The following is a 14361-nucleotide window of genomic DNA, read 5'->3' on the forward strand; positions in this document are numbered from 1 at the left end:
CCATTGTATTCTTCCCTCTGTCATTCTTGCCTCGTGCTTGGTACTTCTCTGAAATGCCTTTGTCCTCTGAGCATGAGGCAGTGATGATAGAGAGTTCTGTAAGTCAGATTGGCAGGGTCTTTCAAGTAATCTTTCAACAGAATAAAATAATTATTTACACATTAGTGGAGAAGAATATAGTTTCATTCAAGACATGACTATGTGCACAGCCTTTTCTGAGAGGTCAACTCCAGAGACTTCCTTTGGGTTACCAAGAATTGGTGCAGGTTTGGGGCACCTGTTCTGTTAGCCTAGTGCCTCCTGGTGAGAAGAGTTTACTGGAAACTTGTCCTGCCTTCATTTGTGGCAGTTCCAATATCTTTCTGCTCCATGAAGTTGCTCTGAGCTCTATACCTTGGAGACTGCTTTATATTCTCTGTCATGGTGGATTTAAACACCCAAATTAAAGCTTGCTTTCCTCCTCCTCCTCTTTCTCCTTCTCTTTCTTGTTAATAAACAGTTCTGGGGATGCCTGGGTGGCTCAGTCGTTAAGCATCTGCCTTCGGCTCAGGTCATGATCCCAGGGTCCTGGGATGGAGTCCCACATCACGCTCCTTGCTCTGTGGGGAGTCTGCTTCTCCCTCTGCCTGCTGTTCCCCTTATTTATGCTCTTGTGAGCTCTGTCACTCTCTGACAAATAAATAAGTAAAAACTTAAAAAAAAAAAAAAACCAAAACATTATTTCTGAAGTTTAGAACATAGATTGAGATTTTACCATATCGAGTTGTATTAAAAGTTGACATTTGGTTGTACATTTCTCCAGTGATTTCCATATAGCCCCGTTCCTTCTGGAAGATAGCAGGTTTATGGTTCACAAAAATTTGTGAAGTGTCCCACATTTTTTAAAAAAGATTTATTTATTTGTTTGTTTGTTTGTTTGAGAGACAGAGAGTATGTGCACGCAAGGGGGGAGGAGGCAGAGGAAGAGAATCTTCAAGCAGATGTCTAGCCCCCCCCAGCTTGGAGTCTGATTTTGGGCTCTATCCCACAACCCATGAGGTCATGATCTGAGCTTAAACCAAGAGACACTTAACCAATGGAGCCACCCAGGTGCCCCAAGCGTTCCATATTTTTAAGGAAGCCAGCCATAAGCCTATCTTTTTTCTGAAATATGGGATGTAATACCATATCAGTACTTAGTAAGGGAATTTTTAGAATCGTACTTTAAGAGGTTCTTTGAGATGATCTAGATTAGAAAGATGTCTGATGGCTCACTTGTTAATTGAAGGGGTTGGACTAGATGACAACATTCCTGCCATTTTTAAAATTGTATCAATAGCTATATATACTTACATATACATATATGGAATGTCTAGAAGGATTCACAAAAACTGGTAATAGTGTTTGCTTCTAGCAAGGGAAACTGGAAACTTGATTGTTAGGGAGACTTTTCATTGTGTACACTTTGTACTATCTGCATTTTTGCAATGTGTGTGGATTATTTTCTCAAATTAAAAAAAGGGGCTCCTGGCTGGCTCAGTCTGTAGAGCATGCAACTCTTGCCGGATTGTGAATTGAGACCCATGTTGGGTGTAGAGATTACTTAAAAAATAAAATCTTAAAAAAAAAAAAAACTAGTATAAAAAGAAATATAATTCAATGTTTTCCTTGTTAAAAAGAAAGTAATCTGAAATATATAATAGTCTAAGTGCTAAAAACTGACCCAGTGGATTAAATATTCTGCAATTATTAAGAACTCCAAAACAACACAGAAAAATTATAAATGAATAAATGAGAAGCTGTTCTAACTATGGAAAGTGTACAAGTGGCTGATACTAGATGGTACATAAACGAGAACAGTGGTGTCGAGATTGTGAACAAGTTTTGTTCTTTCAAAAAATCTTTCGGGAAAGTTAGTCATTCTTTAACTGACTTATTTTTGTTAAACTAAAGGGAACTGTACTTCTAGAGCATCCTTTGAGGCCAGAGGCCAGAGCCAGGGTAAACAGGTCAGGTTCCTGAAGAAAACTGACGCAGCTGCCAGAGTCAGGAGAAAGGTGGAGATTAATTAGCACAGCAGTGAAATGTACCTTCAGGCTCACAATGTGAGGACGATGATGATAATGGCTAACCTGGAGTGCTTACCCTGTACCAGACACTCTGCCAAAGTGCTTTCCTCTAGTGCTCTCCGCAGCCCTTTTTGTTCACCCCTCACTAGGTAGGCGGTGGTGCCATGAATGGGATCAGTCTGTTACCTGACCCTCGCCAGAGAGCGCTGGCTGGCAGTGGGTCCACAGCTGCCTCTCACTGCCTGGCACCTGCTGGCTCTGCGCTGGCTGAGATTGATTCTTCTCTGCTCTCTTTGGAGAGCTAGTACCCAACAGCGCAGCTTGGGGTGAAATCTGATGCCGAAGAATTCACTGCTGCCCCTAGTGTGTCCTCTCATCCTAGCTCTAGGCCATTCACTTCCTGCTTCTCCCGCTGTGCCCCGGTTTACTTTGTCCCATTGTTCCTAAGACTGCAAGTAGATTTTGTTGAGCTTGGGGGAGGAGGGCTACTATCAGAACGCCTTCAGCCACCCCTTTTAAGCCCCTGAAGGTACAGCCTAGGACAAAGTCCACACTTACCACACCCTTTTTGGCTCCTGTCTTTTCCCCTTTGATAACTCTCCTTTTTCTACCCTCCTACTTCCCATCAGCCAGGAAGCTAAACTGTTTCCCAGAAATTCCTTTTTGCATTTTCAAACTCTAACTGTGTACCTGTGGTTATTACCTCATTTTAATTGCCAGCTTGTGCTTGAGTTAAAAAATGAAGAGGAAAATAGCTTCCTTGTAGATATCATCTCTTGATAACCTGATCTTTGTACAGATAGCTTAATTTGCTTTCTGGGAGCCCACTGCTTTACTGGGAACTCAGTGGAGCTCATGGAATCACAGGAAAGAGGCTGACCTGACCCTGTGATCTTTTACCTAAATGTCAGTCGTGGGGGAAAAGAAAGCCACTAAAGCCTGGTGCAGGAGCAAACCAGATTTTAAAAATAGAATCTGTCCCAGGGCACTTGGCTGGCTCAGTTGGTGGAGCTTGCGACGCTTGTTCTCAGGGTTGTAAGTTCGAGACCCACAATGGGTATAGAGATTACTTAAAAATAAAATCTTTTTTTTTTTAAGATTTTATTTATTTATTTGACAGAGAGAGAGACAGCCAGTGAGAGAGGGAACACAGGCAGGGGGAGTGGGAGAGGAAGAAGCAGGCTCCTAGGGGAGGAGACTGATGTGGGGCTCGATCCCAGGACTCTGGGATCACACCCTGAGCCGAAGGCAGACTCTTAACGACTGAGCCACTTAACGACTGAGCCACCCAGGCGCCCCTTAAAAATAAAATCTTAAAAAAAAAAAAAAAAAGAAGAAGAAGAAGAGGAATCTGCCCCAATCTTTAATTAAGTATAAGTTAACCAGCCTGGCATTGCCAGCCTGAAACATCAAAATGATTAATAGGTGTGTGTTTTTAATTAAAGTGTACATTTAATAGCCTCTAAGTCAGGTGAAAATGTGAAAAAAGGTAAAAATTTCACAGTTTCCTTTGAAACTAAATTTGGTTTTGTTTTGTTAAATCTTAACCACTTGACATTTAATATATAGTCCTAATGAAGCCTAGATTTTATTCCTGAGAGTCAATTTTGATTGCTCTCTATTTATTTTCTAACTCCTTTCTTTCTTTAGCTTTTAAAATTTCTGTTTTGACACTCTAGAAATCAGTTAGAATTGAGACAGCTCCCCATTTTACTCTCTTTGAAGTGTATGGTGGGCTGGGACCAGAAAGGCAGTTGACTTCTGCAAGGCCACACTCTAGTTGTCTGAGTGGAGGGTGACTTCTCCAAATGGGACTAATTTTGTGTTCTTTAGTTTCCCACAGTCAGATCACTCGCCTCTACAGCCGCTTCACCAGCCTGGACAAAGGAGAGAACGGGACTCTCAGGTAGGCAGTTCCCATCTTTATTTTCGGGCAATATCTGAACCAGGTGCCTTTATCCCCAGGGCAGAGTGATAGGCATCTAGAGAGCGGAGAGCAGGGACCAGTTCTTCACTGTCTTTGAGCATCATGGATTCACAAGGGAGTTAAATAAGCAGAAGAATGGCATTACATTTATCACTTGGTACTTTCTGCCTTACTCTTAACTCCCCTTAGCTTGGGTGGCCATTGTTTTGGTCCTACGAACTTCCTTTTGAGAATTCAGCGCTCTCTGCTTGAGTTTTCCCATGGCCCTTTCCCAAACGTGTTAGCTTTCAGAAAGTCGACCATTAGCATTCCAAGGTGGTCTAGATTGTTTTGCCTTCTCCTCTCATTTCCCAGTCCAGCCCCCTAACCCTAAGGTCCACACACCACTTTGTATGTATTAATGTTGGATAAGATGTTCAGTGTTTTAGTCTGGAGCAGTGGTTCTCAACTGAGGGCTCTTTTGCTCCTAGGCAACAGAATATCTGGAGATGTGTTTGATTGTCCTGTCTGGGGTGTGACGTTGATGTCTGGTGTGTAGAGGCCAGGAATGCGGCTAAATATCCTGTGATAGACAGGACAGGCACCCCACAACAAAGAATTATTCTTCCCTAAATATCAAACATGCCGAAGTTGAGAAGCTCTGGTCTAGAGTTAATAATTGACTTAGAGTAATGTGATGTTATACCGCTTCATATTTGTAATTGTCTTATCATAGTCCAGTGAAATATCACCTTACCATCACCTCCCACCCTAACTCAGTAGCAAGCTCAGCTTTAACTAATATAGAATGAAGCTGAGCTTTTCTGGTGGCTGGCAGGAAGCAAGAAGTAGTTTGGGAATTCTTTGGAAGACTTCTAGCACAGTTGTGGGATGTGGTCTAAAGGGGGAATATAGTTGCTAAGCCTTTGTACATAATCCTCAAGCAGAATAGCTAGAGAATGCTGGTAAATCCATAGGGCCATGTTTGTTCAGGGCAAAATCTGCTGTCACTGGAAGCTGCGATGGACTCAAACCATGCTGTATTTAGTCATTACTGTCAACAACTATGGAATACCTACCATGTGCAAAGACCACACTGGGTGCTTTTTCTTCTTTTTTACATTGAGGCAAATAATATAAAATTTACGGTTTTAAAGTATACAATTCATTGGCATTAAGTGCATTCACATGTTTTATAACCATTACTACTATCTAGTCACAGAACATTTTCATCACCCCAGATGGAAACCATGTACCCAATAAGCAGTCACTTCCTATTTCAGGGTCAAGGGCAAAGACTAATCTACTTTTTTCTCTCCCTGGACATTTCATATAAATGGAATCATATAGTAGGTGGCCTTCTGTGACTGGCTTCTTTCATTTAACATGGGTTTTCAAGGTTCTTCAACAATATAGCAAGTATCAGTACTTCATTCCTTTTTTATGGTTGAATAATATTCCATAGTGTGCATATACCACATTTTGTTTATCCGCTGATAAGTTGATGGGCATTTGGGTTTTTTACACCTTTTGGCTATCATGGATAGTATTTCTGTGAACATTTTTGTGTGGACATATGTTTTAATTCTCATTGGACTTACGCTTAGGAGTAGTATTGTGGGAGGCGCCTGGGTGGCTCAGTCATTAAGCGTCTGCCTTCGGCTCAGGGCGTGATCCCAGCGTTCTGGGATCGAGCCCCACATGGGGCTCCTCCACTGGGAGCCTGCTTCTTCCTCTCCCATTCCCCCTGCTTGTGTTCCCTCTCTTGCTGGCTGGCTGTCAAATAAATAAATAAATAAATCTTTAAAAAAAAAAAAAAGAGTAGTATTGTGGGTCATTTGGTAGTTTTATGCGTAATTTACTGAAGAACACCAGATTGTTTTCCACAGCGGCTGCACTGTTTTACATTCCCACCTGCAGTGTATTGAGGGTTCAGATTTCTTCACATCGTCACCAACACTTACTATCTGTCTTTTGATGCTAGCTGTCCTGGTAGGTGTGAATGGTATATCACTGTGGTATTGATTTGCAGTCCCTGATGGCTATTGATATTGAACATCTTTTCATGCTTGACCATTTGTATATCTTCTCTAGAGAAATGCCTATTCGAGTCCTTTGCCTATTTTTTAATTGGGTTGTCTTTTTGTTGTTGAGTTGTAGGAGTTCTTCCTATATTCTAGCTTTTAGATCCTATGAAAGACATGATTTGCAAATATTTTCTCCTATTCTGTGAATTGTCTTTTCATTCTCTTTGTAGTATTCTTTGAAGCACCAAAGTTTTAAATTTTGATGAAGTCTAATTTATCTAATTTCTTTTTTGGTCTGTGTGCTTTTGGTGTCATTATCTAAGAAACCATTGCCAAATCCAAGTCATGAAGATTTACCCCTATATTTTCTTCTAAGAGTTGTATAGTTTTAGCTCTTCTGTTTAAGTCTTTGATTCATTTTGAGTAATTTTGTGTGTGTACATATGTACTATATATATATGATGTGAGGTTATTGAAGTCAAACTTTTATATATTTTTTTTTTGCATGTGGATATCTACCTGTCCCAGTACCATTTGTTAAAGAGACTATGTGGATTTGCACTTGAAAAAATAAATCAGGGGTGCCTAGGTGGCTCATTCGGTTGAGCGTCTGACTCTTAATTTCGGCTCAGATCATGATCTCTGGGGTCATGGGATCTGGCTCTGGGCTCAGCGTGGAGTCTGCTTGTCCCTTCCCTCTGCTTTTCCCTCCACTTGCGCACTTTCTCTCTTTCACAAATAAATAAATAAAAGCTAAAAAAAAAAGAAAAAGAAATAAATCAGACTAGAAATCTTTTTTTTTTTTTAAGATTTTATTTTTAAATTATCTCTATACCCAATGTGGGGCTCGAACTCACAACTCCGAGATGAAGAGTTGCTTGCTATATGGACTGTGAGCCAGGTACCCCAGAAATCTTTTTTTTTTTCTTTCAGCTCTAATACTTTAATTATTTACTTGAATTCGGGGTTACATCTTCCTCATAAATTCAGATTTAACCACTGAGTAAAGATATAAAATTCACATTTGGGGCGCCTGGGTGGCTCAGTCGTTAAGCGTCTGCCTTCGGCTCAGGGTGTGATCCCAGCGTTCTGGGATCGAGCCCCACATCAGGCTCCTCCGCTGGCAGCCTGCTTCTTCCCCTCCATTCCCCCTGCTTGTGTTCCCTCTCTCGCTGGCTGTCTCTCTCTCTCTGTCAAATAAATAAATAAAATCTTATAAAAAAAAGATATAAAATTCACATTCATTTTGAGTCCTTTTCTTTGTGGAAACTGAGTGATACGTAAATGTGTGTGTGTTTAAATCACTTTGATTATTTGCTGAAAAACAGTGGAAAGACTCTTATAAAAGGAGCTGTCTCTCAGAAGGGATGAAAACTTTGCAGATGTCAGCTAGTATTTACCCGTTCATTAAAATCTAAGATTTGCTCAATTCTTAAAACACTGTTTCATGCTCTATGGAAAGCCAGTGGGCTAATCACTCATTTGATAGGTATTATTTGGTTATCTGTGATGTGCTAGGCACTGTTCTCAGTGCTTGTTTCTACATATTCTTGGGGAAGAGGTGGTAGAAAGTGATAATTTTTTTTTCACAGCTACCTGTATCTAACTGATTTTTTTGTACTCAGCTTTACAAAGCACTAGGTCCTAAATTTGTGCTTTGACCTCCATGTGGTGTGGATTCAAATATGGGAGAAGCCCCAGGCTACCTTGAATACAAGAAGAAATTACCCCATTGTATTACATAGTAAACAACAAGCATATTACATGTCAATCATTTTGTTGGACCACCCACTATCAGGGGTGTCACTCTGGCTGTGCTTCCGGACAACAGCCATCTCTGCCTGTGCTTCCGGACAACAGCCATCTCTGCCTCTGGCCATCTCGTAGATTGTCTTACCCTCCTCCTCAGCCACATCTTCTTTTCTGCTCCCTCCAGCCTTAGAGAATACCTACTGGACTCTAAAATCTTCTGTAGTGTAGTATGATGTAGCTCTTTCTAGCCTTTACTGCCCAACCCAGCCCAAGTCCTGTCTTGACCTTTCCAGAACCCATCAGGGTGTTTAGCCAAATGCAAGTGACCAATGTTTTGTTGCCTGCCCACTTTCTTAAGAAGGCTTTTAGCAGAGATCATTTCCTTTTTACATTTTCTTCACTTCCCTCCTCCGTGGTGCTCTGGGCCTAGGCCTGAAACCAGATCTACAGAGCAAGAGGCTATACCGTGTACCACCCATAGCATTTGTATGCCTTTGCAGGGTCAGTCCCTGGGGGAACATAAAGCAGAAACTATGGAAAGCTTTCATTAGAAATGGAGCCTCTCCGGAGTGCTTTCAGAGTTCACCCCAAAGTATGTTGTTGTGTTTTTTTTAGTTACTTTTTTATAATAATTTTTTATTATGTTAGTCACCATACAGTACATCCCTAGTTTTTGATGTAAAGTTCCATGATTCATTCTTGTGTCTAACACCCAGTGCACCATGCAATACGTGCCCTCCTTACTACCCATCACCAGCCTATCCCATTCCCCCACCCCCCTCCCCTCTGAAGCCCTCAGTTTGTTTCCCGGAGTCCATAGTCTCTCATGGTTCATTCCCCCTTCTGTTTACCCCCCCTTTCTTCTTCCCTTTCTTCTCCTACCGATCTTCCTACTTCTTATGTTCCATAAATGAGTGAAACCATATGATAATTGTCTTTCTCTGCTTGACTTATTTGGCTTAGCATTATCTCCTCCAGTCCCATCCATGTTGCAGCAAATGTTGAGAAATCGCTCTTTTTGATGGCTGAATAATATTCCATTGTATATATGGACCACATCTTCTTAATCCAGTCATCTATTGAAAGGCATCTCGGCTCCTTCCATGATTTAGCTGTTGTGGACAATGCTGCGATGAGCATTGCACCCCAAAATATGTTTAACAGAACACTAGTTTGTTGGTCGACCAATAGGTGTTGAATAAAAAGAAGAAAAAAAAATTATCAACTGAACTTAGTGCAAAGCTTCATGAGCAAGGTTTAACAGGCTTCTTTTTTATGGAATTTCCTGGCATCTTTAAAATGCTCAAGTGAATTGGGCCTCTTCAAGAAGGGAATATTGTAAACAGTATTTGTCAAATGATTTGCAGTTTTCCTATAGACCTCCTTTTTGCGTGGATCATCTTTCTGATTGGTATTTCATAGAATATAAGAATATACTCTAACCTCATAAATCTTATTTTCTTCAGATGCTGTTATTTTGGGTAAAATGTTTCTACCAGTGCTGTTGAAATTGATTTCCTGAAATGGCATCTGTCTTGTGAAGGTCTTACAGTGGCCCTTTGCAGGTCAGGTCAAGATGAGAATCTGGTCAGCATCTGAATACAAACATGATTTCTTTTGTTTAAATATCATCTGTACTGGGAAACCTGGGTGTCTTAGTCGGTTAAGTGTCTGCATTTGGCTCCGGTCGGGTCGCGATCCCAGGTTCCTTAGAATCAAGCCCCCACATAGGGAGGGAGCCCTGCTCATTGGGGTGTCTGCCTCTCCCTCTGTTCCCTCTGCCCTGCTCATGCTGGCTCGTGCATTCTCTCTCTCTCTCTCTCTTGCTTTCTTATATAAATAAATAAATCTTTAAAGAAAAATATCTTCTGTACTGATCTAATGTATGGTGTTAAAAGTCAACATAATGATTACCCTTTGCGGAGGGGATCAGGTAGAGACAAAAGGACCGTGAGGCGGTGACTGGGTACAGATCATAATCTGTTTCTTGATTTGGGGGCTGGTTATACTCTTAACTCGGTTAAAATTCATCATGCCAAATACTTGTGATTTGTGCTCTTTTCTATGCGTGTATTATACTTGAGTAAAAGTTTACTTGAAAAATCTCTTCTGTATTGTGCAATTTTAATATTGACTCTTTGTCAGATAATACTTTTTCCAAGTAATGATGAAAAATATTTCTGGATATTAAATCATGCAGGTTAAGTTGACTACAGGGGATAGTGCAAGCCAACTAAACTCTGCAAGTACGTTATTACTGAGAAATACTAGCGGCTGTATTGTTACATATCACTTTAAAAAAATTACCTGTAAATTGCACGAGCTTGTGTCCTGAATGGTAGCCATTTATCTGCTTTAACACTGAGTGCTTTTGAAGTTCACTTTATTTTTTGACTTTATCCAGAGGACAGATGATTTCAATGTCCCAGACAAGCATTTGCTTTGTACACACTGCTATTAGTCATTCCAGAACGAAGTTTCACACATAAGAACCATGATGCCAGTCTAATTCTCACTCTTGTAGTAGAAAATCTTTTTTTTCCCTTTTTTTCCTCTCTGAAACCTTCAAATAATCTTTTGACGTTCTGAGACTTCACAAAGATGTACCTTTTTGTGGGGTTTTTTGGGTCATTATTCATTGCTCAGTATTAGATGAACATTTTCAATCTAAAAATATGTCCCTTAGCTGAAAAGTTTTTCTTCTGTTATTTCTTTTATTATTTCCTCCTTCCTTCTTCCTCCTTTTTTTTTTTTTTAAATCTTTATGGGATATCTGTTGGCTGGTTATTGGACCATCAAGACTCAGCTTTTCACTCATAATTCCTGACTGACTTTTTCCTTTGCTTTCTGAAAGAAATCCTTGAATATATTTTTCAGTTCTTTTGATGAATTTTCTTATTAGTCCACAGTCTTATTTTTAACTTCTAAGAACCTTTCTTGTTTTCTCACCTCTGTTCTGTCATAGTAGCTTATTTTTGCTTTACAGATGTAAAAATGTATCGAATGTTTATTGGGCTATTTACTAGAGTCTTTCAGAACTTTATGTGTTCCCTGAATTATCATTATCTCTATTCATCTTGATCCTGTTCTTTTATGCTATTAATTTTCCAAAAATATCTGGTGAGCTTTGGTTGTCCATTCATATTTATGAAAACACCTGCATGGATTACTGTAGAAAACTGGCATGGATTTGTTTGTGGTTGGTTTCTCCACAGGTCTTCCCTGGATGGAAGGGCTCACTTCAGGCCCTCTATTCTCTGAGCAGGGCCAATAAGTTGGTAGACCTCACTTTAGGGTCAAGGAGCAAGGGAACAGACTAGTGGCCCCCTTCCCCCAAATAAAAGGACTGTGTTCCGCCGAGGCCAACTTCCCATATTTGGTTGCAGCCCTGCCCAGGTAGGACCTTCTGTTTCTTTCCATAACCCTTCTCCATTTTTCTCCTGGGGACAGATGGTTTTATAGTCTTAGGATGGGCACTAAGCAGCAGTGGGCAGCTGGCCTATTCTTTAAAAATTCCTTTAATTAATTGCCCTAAATGCTGCTTCCCTTACCTGGCACCTCTGAGTGTGATGCTTTGCTGAGATTCTGTAGGACAGAATGGCTCTCAGCTGTGCTGCAGCCTCTTCATGGGCCCTCCTCTACTTTGACTTACTTGTTACTACGTTTGCATTTATTTTCTGACTTCCAGAATTTGTCACAATCCCTTGTTTACAAGCACATTCCTCCCACCCTGGTTGTTTATGTCAGGGATATATTCCCATGTGTATGTTTCTGCTTGACATTTCAGGTGGTTTTAGAGACTGAGAGTAGGTACATGTGTATGTGCCCACTGTATTCAACCAAAAGTCACATGCAGCCTTGCAGCCTAGCCAGTCTGGCCCTGCAATGCTAAAACAACTAGCAAAGACTCGATTTGGCACCTGTTGACACTTTACATGGTTCTGTTATCAAGACAACAAAATTATATTATCAGTTTAATTCAAAATATTAATTAAGTGGGGGTGCCTGGCTGGCTGAGTTGGAAGAGCTTGTGACTTTTGATCTTGGGGTCGTGAGTTTGAGCCCCACGTTGGGTGTAGAGATTACTAAAAAATGTAAACTAAAATATCGATTAAATGCTTCAAATGGAAATTATTTCAATGTTAAATCTAAATAATAAGTTATTTATTTCTATTATATCACTTAAATATAGAACACTTTTCTTCATTGGATATTTTCCCACAAGTACGTCCTTTTAACAGATTTTAATGTCCTCGTTATGTATAAGTCATCTCACCATCGACCCTGGGTCCCGAAATATAAACAGTTAACTGAGGCTGATTCTCCAGGTAAGAGAAGGCCTGTATCGTGAAGATCAGTGTAGAGGGCTGGCACTTCTGGTTACTCTGGTCTCTCAAACGTCCCTATGCCTATGAAGGTCTGGAAAACCACTCTTCATTGGGAATTTCTTTTTTTCTTTTTTTTTTTTAAGATTTTATTTATTTATTCGACAGAGATAGAGACAGCCAGCGAGAGAGGGAACACAAGCAGGGGGAGTGGGAGAGGAAGAAGCAGGCTCACAGCGGAGGAGCCCGATGTGGGGCTCTATCCCATAGCGCCGGGATCACGCCCTGAGCCGAAGGCAGACGCTTAACCGCTGTGCCACCCAGGCGCCCCTTCATTGGGAATTTCTTGGCCACAAAGAACGCTGTTATATACGATTCTATTCTCAGACTTGCCTACATCTAGTTATATCTTTTCGTAAAATTTCTTTGAGGGAAAAAGGTATCTTTGAGAAAGATTTTCCTAGGTCTACTGTAAGGTAGAATATAATATTGGCATGCTTTTTTTATGAGCGCACGCAAATTTTGAACAAATACTTGTGTGTGGACTGCTAAGAGTATATATTTTTCTCTATTAGGTTCATGTTAGTGGACAAATTTAAGAAGCTACATTTTAGAAAAATTGCCCAGATGATCTCCATTCTTCTGTAGAAGAACTAGTAATAACGAACTGTGTATTGTTTAGCATTTTACCAACTATTGTTTTATACTCTTTCATTTTAATTTTGATACTATCAACAGTATTCCTCTTGGTCTTCTAGAACTGCATTGTATATACAATCTAAATTCCAAGAGTAGAATAAAAAAAAAGTGTCAAAGGACAGGTTTAGGTCTTACTAACATTGGAATTCCAAGACTGGATCCCTTTTGAGACTGAAGTTCAGGCTAGGTTGTGTACTCACCACCTAATATTAGACCTGGTATTTAAACTGTGCCTTTTCTCAGCTAAAATTACTCCAGCTTGTTATACATTAAGCTGAGGTATGTGGCTATGCAATTCAAATGAGCCTTAATCTTCATTTAAAAGGAAGTGGTTATTGTTTCTTAACCTCTGTCAAAGAAGAGGAACCATTTTGGGTGATAATGTGGACTTCGTATTACAGAACAAGTTATGTAATAAGAGCTTAGTGCATGTTTGTGGAACCAAATAATCAGGACCTCTGTAATTTCCTTTATCTTTTTTCATCTTAAGCAATGACTTCTTCGGGTTCATTCATTGATGTAAACATTATTACCCTAAGTGATCAAGGAAGATGAGAATTCAGAGTTATTGTTCCAGAGCTTTGCATGTAGTCCCCTAGGTCAGTTTCAACCTGTGTCACCACCGGATGTGCTGGAGTTGAGCTTGAATTAATTCAGCACTATCTAAATGTTAAACCATTCTAAGAGAAACAGAGAAGGGTTCTGGATAAAATAGGGATATTTCATTAGCACTTAGTACAGAGCAGGTAGGGGAATAAGTTTTATCTCTTCTGCTAGTAAACGTCTTGAAGGCAGGAATCAGGTTTATTTGAGTTCTATTTTTCTTTTTCTCTCTTTTTTTCCTTTACTTTTTATCTGGAATTAATTTCAAACTTATAGAAAAGTTCCAAGAATAATACAAAGAACTTCCACATACTTGATATCCAGATTTACCAATTGTTAATATTTTGCTACATACTTCAGTGTGACAAAGTCATGAAATTCAGCATTTTGATATAGTACTATTATATAATTCCATATTCTATATGGCCTGTGTTCCATTTTCACCTATTGGCTCAGTAATGTCCTTTGTAGCAATGTTATTCCTAGTCTAGATCATGCATTGAGTTCAGTTGTGTATCTCTTTAGTCTCCTGTGACCTGGAACAATCCTCTGCCTTTCTCTGTCCTTCATGACATTCATTTTTTTGAGGAGTACAGGACAGATACATTATGGACAGCTTTATATTCTTGTCACAGAATATCAACTAGGAAGTTTTTAGAAAATACCTAACTAAACGTTTTTTGGGAGACCACCTTTCTTTCAAAATGTTTAATATGGGAAAGAAGTGTGTGTGTGTGTGTGTGTGTGTGTGTGTGTGTGTGTATTGGGGCGCCCTGGTGGCGTAGTCTGCTGAGCGTCTGCCTTCGGCTCAGGGTATGATCCTGAGATTCTGGAATCAAGCCCTGAGTTGAGCTCCCTGCTCAGTGGGGAGTATACTTCTCCTTCAGCCCCTCCCCCTGCTCATGCTCTCTCTCTCTCTAAAATAAATAATCAAATTTTAAAAAATATTTTATTTATTTATTTATTTATTCATTTATTTATTTGAGAGAGTGAAAGAGAGA

The 14361-nt window shown here is 40.0% G+C and overlaps 1 protein-coding gene across 1 annotated transcript in view; it reads left to right on the forward strand.

Moving 5' to 3' along the window:
• CHP1 (calcineurin like EF-hand protein 1) overlaps positions 1–14361 on the forward strand; it is a 45717-nt gene that overhangs the window by 5419 nt on the left and 25937 nt on the right. Inside the window, exon 2 of the mRNA XM_045771046.2 lies at positions 3882–3954. Coding sequence (XP_045627002.1) covers positions 3882–3954 — 73 coding nt within the window. The remainder of the gene's footprint in view (positions 1–3881; positions 3955–14361) is intronic.

This window comes from Ursus americanus, chromosome 36, assembly GCF_024610735.1.
Source record: "Ursus americanus isolate L20-20 chromosome 36, mUrsAme1.1.p, whole genome shotgun sequence".
Lineage (NCBI taxonomy): Eukaryota > Metazoa > Chordata > Mammalia > Carnivora > Ursidae > Ursus > Ursus americanus.